Genomic DNA, 8,707 nt, shown 5'->3' with positions numbered 1-8,707 from the left:
TTTCCGTTTTATATAGACAGAAAAGGGGAGTGCATGTGGAATTCTCTTATGTATATTGTGAATATTTTTATTACTATTGATTAATTAATAATCTTCTTTGGCCTATGGCAAGCTAGAATAAAAAATAATATGTGGCATTATATGTGAATTCTAATTCTACGTTTGCAACAGCAGACATTGAAGATATCTGTTGAGACTGCAGCCACGTAGAAATAAAAATGCTAAACATATCACATCATAAAGTTAGTTACCTTATATTGATATAATCTCTGTCAGTTTTCAAGCCTTTACTATTCATATAAATTCAGATTTTTTTTATATTTTATCCATAACTGAAAGGACAACCTTTTATACTATTTGAATGTACTTTCCTCAGTTCACAAATTCTTTGCATGATCATGATTTTATATAATGAAATAACATAATTATTAAGGCCAGTTAAGTAAACATATGTTCTTGATAATATCATATTCATAATATTTCATATTATATGTGATCTAGTATAGTGTATTATTTGCTGCATAAACTATATGTATACTTGTTTACAAGGGTTGAAGTCTAGTACCTTTCTTCTTTCTTTGTTTCTGTTTTCCTTTCTTTCTTTCAGTCTTTCTTCCTTTTGTTTTTGTGAGACGGAGTTTCTCTGTAGCTTCAGAGCCTGTCCAGAACTAGCTCTTGTAGACCAGGCTGGTCTCAGACTCACAAAAATTTGCCTTCCTCTGTCTCTGTATGTGGTGATTAAAGCCATGCACCACCGCCTCCTGACTGGTCTAGCTCATTTATAAACAGATATGAAAATTTGAACTCCTTGAACATCATGCCAACATTTCATGAGGTTATGGCTAAAATCAACTTGTATGTTTGTTTTAATAAGTTAAAGAGATTTTCATAATACAAATATCTCAGTAAAGCATACAAACTTGTATATCATGTTTTTCTGAGATCATATGATTACGGATAAGCCTTGCTCATGTCTGGCAACAGACCTTGATATGTACATACATGCAGATTCTGGCATTTTTTTCAGAAGAAATTATCCCTAGTGTGTTTACAGATTTGACTCTCAACAATTCTCTCACCATATTATTTTTCTTTTCTTTATTTTTTTTGTTTATTTTTTTAGTTGTTGAAAAAAAATTTCCGCCTCCTCCCCATTTCCCATTTCCCTCCCCCTCCTCCTACACATTGCCCCTCCCCTCACTCCCCTTCCCCTCTCCCCCTCCCCCCACTCCAATCCCCCTCCCTCTCAAGGATGAAGAGCAGTCCAGATTCCCTGCCCTGTGGGAAGTCCAAGGTCCTCCCACTTCTATTCAGGTCCAGGAGGGTGAGCATCCAAACAGGCTAGCATATCACCTTAGAATCTTCATCTGGCGATAGATTGAGATAGAGACAGAGACCCAAATAGGAGCACCAGACTGAGCTCTTAAGCTCCAAATGAGGAGCAGAAGGAGGGAGAACATGAGCAAGGAAGTCAGGACCACGAGGGGTGCACCCACCCACTGTGACAGTGGAACTGATCTATTGGGAGCTCACCAAAGCCAGCGCGACTGGGACTGAATAAGCATGGGATGAAACCGAACTTTCTGAACATGGCGGACAATGAAGGCTGATGAGAAGCCAAGGACAATGGCACTAGGTTTCGATCCTAATACATGAACTGGCTTTGTGGGAGTCTAGCCTGTTTGGATGCTCTCACTATATTTTTAATTAAATACATTCTTTGACAAAATCTGCAATAAACTTATTACATCTGATACAGTCCCAAACCTCTTATTTCCTTCCCATTCTCATTACTCCCTTTGCAAGTCACACAACCGTGGGAGTACCTTTCTACATTTATATATTTTTTGTTTCATTTGTTATACACTGCAATGATCCATAGAATATGTGGGTCCTACGTTTGTAGCTATCCCCATGACACTATGATCACATCAGTGGGTCACAACTGAATAAAATGCCCGACAGTCTCCCAGAATCTTCAGTAGCCCAAAGCTCAACAAGGATATGTAGTAGTCTATAGGTACTCTTTGTTCTTTGATTGGCTATTAACTATTTTACTGTTTGGCACCCATGGTAGGCAGCTTTGGGTTCATTGTTGAATATGCCAGGCCTACATGATTACTTTTCACTGTTCTTGGATTTTTCTGACCTCTTCCTCATTCTTTCTCAGCATTATTTTATAAGGGATTTTAAATCTACATACAGTTTGCCCCCATCTGCTCAGTCATAATCTAACAACAGAATATCTGAAGGACCCTTCATTAAGTGTATAATTGAACTGGAAAATGACCTCTTATTGCCTGTATATTTTCTAAGGATATTTTTTTTTTAAATTTTAACAATTATCTTAGTGATATTACTTTTATAAAATGTGTGTTTTCACAGTCACAAGAGAGCCCAGTGCGATAGCTCAGGGAGTAAATCAGCTTCTTGTCAAACCAGAGGACCTGAGTTAATTATCCAATAACCCACATAGTCAAGGAAGTATTACAACTCCCATAAGTTTTGAGCTAACATCCACGAGTATTCCCACAAATGCACACACAGAAGAATTAAGGTGAATCCAAAGAAAAACATATAGTTATCCTTCTGGATATTGGAAGTAGACAAGATTGCCAGGCAAAAATTGGGAACTTAGGGGTGGGGGTGGGATGGGGTAAGGGGAGATAGGGTGAGAAAAGTGAGAAGGGGAAGATGGGGAGAGCTTGGGGAAATGGGATGGTTGGGATGGAGGAAGGGTGGATATGGGAGCAGGGAAGTATATATCTTAATTAAGGGAGCCATTTTAGGGTTGGCAAGAGACTTGACTCTAGAGGGGTTCCCAGGGGTCCATGGAGATATCCCCAGCTAGTTCCTTGGGCAGCTGACAAGAGGGAGCCTGAAATGGCCTTATCCTATAGCCACACTAATGAATATCTTGCATATCACCATAGAACCTGCATCTGGCGATGGATGGAGATAGAGACAGAGACCCATATTGGAGCACCAGACTGAGCTCCCAAGGTCCAAATGAGGAGCAGAAGGAGGGAGAACATGAGCAAAGAAGTCAGGACCGCGAGAGGTGCACCCACCCACTGAGACAGTGGGGCTGATCTAATGGGATCTCACCAAGGCCAGCTGGACTGTGAATGAAAAAGCATGGGATCAAACCGGACTCTCTGAACGTGGCGGACAATGGGGGTTGACTGAGAAGCCAAAAATTTTAAAAATTGAATAAACAGGAAAATAGTAGAACTGTAGTCATTAATAGTGGATCAGAAAGAAAATAGAAGATATATAAGTTCATAATTACATGTGGCTAATAATTCTAGAAAATTAATGTCCTGAATTAAAACTGCAGTTAATAGATTGATATTTAATGATGATGAGCTGAAGAGATTTTAGATGTTTTTATTGCACACACAGTGTCTATATAAAGTACTGATATACAATTTTCAAAAATGTATTTATACCAAAACATAGTAGCGTTCTACTTAAGCATATATAATAAATGGATTTAAAAATAAATAAATTATATAAACTAAAAGAAGATTGTTTTCCTGAGCCTTAGATGTGGTGTGGGTTGATCATAAAGTATCAAAAGTCTAAGAGAAAATAAATGACTCCGATAGTATTTTCAGATGTCATTACAATTGTATAAATGTATATGCACAGCTGTAAACCTACAGACAAGTTGAAATTTCCATTCCCCAAATATTATTATATTAATTTTTGTGCATGTACCCATGAATGTGTGTATGTTTGCCTATATCCATGCAACAACGTATGGTGTAGAGATTAAAATAAAATGTGATGGAGTCAGGCTTCTTCCTCTACCATGTGAGACCCAGTTAAGTCTAATGAAATAACTCAGGTTGTCAGGTTTGGCAACAAGTGATGTTCCCTGTGTGGCATGTCACTGAACCATATTATTCAGTTTATAACATGTATGTTGTATTAACACATACAGAAATATCTGCTATATATGTATATATATATATATTCATGTCATATTGGGCTCTTTGTTGTATTCATCTGTATTAATAGGTTATTTATTTAATATATGTTAGAAAGTGCCCCCTAATCACTTAGAGAAGCAACCATAGTAAGTTTTTCCATTAAACTTGATTTTCTAAACTGAACTAAAAGAAGTTCTGAGCATGATGTGACATCACAATATTCCTCTGAGCCAAAGGAAGTAAAAGTTTACATGGACTCTTCAGTCAAAAGGAGAATGGCAGTGTGCCAATGGTGATGTGGGTGCCACTTCCAAATGAACATAACAAATAATTACTGTGTGTGCAGATATAACATCTACATATATAATTTCATGATATGAAAGATATAAGTCTAAAATAAGAGCATCATATCCTTCTATAGAAATGACAATAACACATTTTTTTTTTATTTAACAGCCTTGTTAAACATTACAACATTGCTCAGGGACAACTGATACTTGATAACCATGCATTTAATGTATACAACGATGTGTTTTCACAGCTACAGTTCCATGTAAAATTATACTTCCTTTGCTAGGTTTTCATTTTCTGTTTTCTTTTGCTTTGTTTTTCATTGTTGAGAGAGAGGGATTATATTCCATGCTGCACATATGGGAAAAACAGAGGACAACACTGGGGATTAGTTCTTAACTTCCAACTTACTTGAGACAGGGTCTGCCTGTGTATCGTCAGATAGCAGACCTAGCTTCTCAAGATTCCTCTGTTTCCAATGCTCATTTTGCCATAGGAATGTTGACAATATGTGTCTTTTCTGACATTTGAATTCAACTTCTCCTGTTGGATGAGAACGCACTTTGGTCACTGATTCATCTACCTAGTCCTATCAAAGTCTACTTTATACTGGTCTTAATTAGCCACTGTCATTATATGGTGAAACAAATCCACAGAAATTGATTCAAGTAAAATAATTATGTGCTTGCTGTATGCCTCCTTTTCTTCCTTCTCTAGTCTTTATAAACCACTATTGTACTCTCTGCTTCTGAGATTCATTGTTTTAAATTTCTCACACACCTGAGAAAACTATGCAACACTTATTCTTCTATGAAAAATATCTTTAGCATTCATCTACATTGCCATAAATAATAGTGTTGTGCTTTTTAATAACACAATATAAATAATAATATATGTCTTTGTGTTCATTCTCTTGTCCACATGCACATGCTTTTATGCAGGTATCTCATATATACATATATATGTATGATACAGAACTATGTTTCTCTGTTGGTTCATCTTTCCCTAGAAGCTTCAGTAGATAATGTATGATATATGTATATATGTATATATATATATATACATATACATATAAAGTACATAAAAGAACATGGAAATACAGCATTCTTTGATATGTGAATTTCACTTAATATATATCTCAAATGATTTGATATTATGCTTAGATTAGTTTTCTGTTAACTCTTTGTAAACTCTTTCCTCAGTTATCACTGTGTACAGCAACAGCAATATACAAGAGTTTTGTTTCTCGATCCCTAATAAAACAACATATATTTTACTTCATTTAAACTTTGTAGCTTATATTTTTACAATTTTAACTGGAGCATACTGTTGAAATTGGGGAATTAATGCAAGTCATTTCTCATCCTTGATCCCCAAGGACTTGGACCAATTTAAAATACAGAACAGGAATGTTTCCAATGCTAACATGATTTTGTCAGTGTATATAAAAACCACACTAAGGTGAAATTCTTGCCAACATTGGTCACAGCAGAAACCACATTGTTGCTATGTGGCACAGTGTCAGATTTAACCAGCATTTAGATGGATCGTAATCAACTTGGGGAGACCAGGTTGATTACATGATTGCTGTAGTGTAAGTATATCTCAAAGTGATTGTTTACTGTCATTTTTCTCACACATACTTATTTTAAAAGGTTTTCCTGTATAGCAGCACTTTTGTATCACTAATTATTTTCAGGGAATGATCCATTTTATTTTTATTGTTCAATTTTCCAAAAACATCACATAAGTTTACCTTTCCAATAACATTTGAGACTTCTGGAAATTATAAGTAGTTTTATATATTCACTCTAACTAAACTCTTATGTTGCCTGACAAGTTACAAGACTCTGTTGAAAAAGCATTATGTTAAAAGGACATTTACATTACTCTAAAATTATCTTATTATCTTAGAATTTTGATATCTATTTTCTATAGTCAATAAAGTAGAGAAGCAGCTAAAAAATAGTGGTAAGGAGATGAGAATGCTGACAGTTTGAATAATAATAGTTCACTGCTAACTCACCAATTAATATGTTATCTAAAAATGATATTTCATATAAGAAAAGAAGGAAGGAGACAAAAGTATAGAGAAGCATGAAAATTAGCTTTCATTTATTAATTATTCAGAATACCATATGACATCTCACCACATAGAATTGAAAGAAGGTCAAAATAGGACAATAAGTAAAGTCCCCCAAGCCTCTGAATGTATTATTGCTCACAGATATACTCTAATGGGTAAGTCAAAAATCAAGACAAAGCTTAATGTTAACAATATATCTTTAGTAACTGTCTACATAATATATTTGATGAAAAAAATTCTCACATTTTATAGTAAATAGTTTTAATTATGTGCATTCATACAAAGTCAAGAGTATATTTTTGCCTGCGAATTTTGTAATCATTGTCCTTTTGTAATATGATAAACAAGTAAATGGATTATAGCTATTTCTCTAATACTCATTTAAAAATCATTTCTTATTCCATTCATACAAGCAGATTAAAGCTTGAAAAGATGCAAAGAGAATATGTGTAACTGATAGTTTTGAACAATATACTCATATCGATGCCTATAAATATTGTCTTTTAGATGTACAAAGATTTTGACACACCATTCTATGTTTAAAAACCTTCCCTGATTATACACAATCTACAAAAGAGAGAAACATTTATTAAAAATTTGACTGGTCATAATGTGCAGATATAATTTATATGTCTCTTACATTACTCAGAATCAAAGGTAGTGTTTCCGTTTCAGGGATTCTTTGTTATGCTCTTCCTCTCACATCCATTGGAGCACAGTGTACTAAATGGGAGAAGCAAACCAGACTCTAGTGTCTGAGTTTATTTTTCAGGGACTTTCTAAATCAAGAGAACTACAGATCTTCCTCCTGCTGCCATTTTCCATCCTTTACCTGATGACTGTGGTAGGCAACCTCTTTGTTGTGATTTTAATCATCACTGATCACCATCTCCATTCTCCCATGTACTTTCTGTTAGCCAATCTCTCATTTATTGACTTCTGCCTTTCATCAGTAAATACACCCAAACTGATAACAGACCTCCTAAAAAAAAATAAAACCATTTCTTTCTGGGGCTGCATGAGCCAGATCCTCTGCGTGCATTTCTTTGCAGGGGGTGAGATGGTTCTTCTTGTAACAATGGCCTATGACCGCTATGTGGCCATCTGCAGGCCACTTCACTACACCAGCATCATGGACAGACAGAAGTGCATCTGGCTTGTTTTAATATCATGGTTCATTGTATTCGTGCACGCCACTAGTCAACTGATCCTGATTTTGGAGCTACCTTTCTGTGGACCTAAAGTGATAGACAGCTTTTTCTGTGATATTCCTTTGGTGTTGAAATTAGCCTGCATGAATACTGATACTCTGGGAATCTTGATAAATGCTGACAGTGGTGTTTTAGCAACAACTTGTTTCCTTCTCTTGCTGATATCTTACACTTACATTCTATTGACTGTTCGGCTTCATTCTAAAGATGGCTCATCAAAAGGCTCATCAAAGGCACTCTCTACCTGCACCTCCCATATCATAGTAGTTGTGCTATTCTTTGGACCCTGCATTTTCATCTATCTGTGGCCAGTCAGCATCACATGGGTGGATAAGTTTCTTGCTGTGTTTTATACAATCATCACACCTCTCCTGAATCCAGCAATCTATACATTGAGAAATAATGATATTAAAAATGCCATAATTAAGCTGAAAAATCACAGGTAAATTTGGGGTTAATTTTTAGACACCTCTTCTCAGAAGAAAATTAATTGTGTGCATAATATTTTAGCTGTATTTTGACCACAAAGCTGCATATATTACTTCTTTTAGCATGGCATTCACTGTAAGAATATATGGCTATGAAAATAACTACTATGAAATTATATTCAGAAGTCTAACACTTAGACTTTTACCACTTAGAACGAGTAATATCTACATTGTATTTGTCTCTGAAGATTAGATGATGATATTGTTATACAAATAATGATCAAAAAATAATAATCACTGCAATCTTTTAATCATTTCAAATTGTTGCAACAATGTGCATATCATTTTAACTAAATTATTATTTACAAAGTTCTCATTAAATCATTCTTAAATTATTCTTCAAAGTTCCAATCCTAACTCTAACATCATTACAGGAGATACTGAAGTTATGTCAAGGTCTACATAGTCTTAGAAATGAAAGTGATTTACAAATCTAATCATGCTAGTTGCCTTGCATTGACCTAATCTCTGCCATTTTTCCAATTGTACCTAATCAAATGAAGTCATTTATCCCCTTTTTTCTATAACTAAAATGGCAGTGTTTATAATATTAGAATATACATTCCTTGGTCCAAAAATTCCTTTTATGAACTTGATTTTACTTTACATTATGAAAGTAGTTCAGTGAGGTAAAATTATATGCTTTTGAATATAATGTATTATGTGTAAATGTAGGTACATATATTTACACAT

At 34.9% G+C, this 8,707-nt stretch overlaps 1 protein-coding gene across 1 annotated transcript; it reads left to right on the top strand.

Annotated features, from left to right (window-relative positions):
• The first annotated feature begins 7,042 nt into the window (after positions 1-7,042).
• LOC142845010 (olfactory receptor 4K15-like) lies at positions 7,043-7,972 on the top strand. Its single transcript, XM_075963775.1, has one exon. The coding sequence runs from the start codon at positions 7,043-7,045 to the stop codon at positions 7,970-7,972; it is 930 nt and encodes a 309-aa protein (XP_075819890.1).
• Positions 7,973-8,707: the final 735 nt, after the last annotated feature.

Source organism: Microtus pennsylvanicus, chromosome 2 (assembly GCF_037038515.1).
Source record: "Microtus pennsylvanicus isolate mMicPen1 chromosome 2, mMicPen1.hap1, whole genome shotgun sequence".
NCBI lineage: Eukaryota > Metazoa > Chordata > Mammalia > Rodentia > Cricetidae > Microtus > Microtus pennsylvanicus.
The sequence above is the reverse complement of the archived record's forward strand: the minus strand, read 5'-3'. Positions and strand labels throughout refer to the sequence as shown.

Bases quoted from the DNA above. Each gene is read 5' to 3' on its own strand.
- LOC142845010 (XM_075963775.1), top strand. From the start codon at position 7,043: ATGGGAGAAGCAAACCAGACTCTAGTGTCTGAGTTTATTTTTCAGGGA.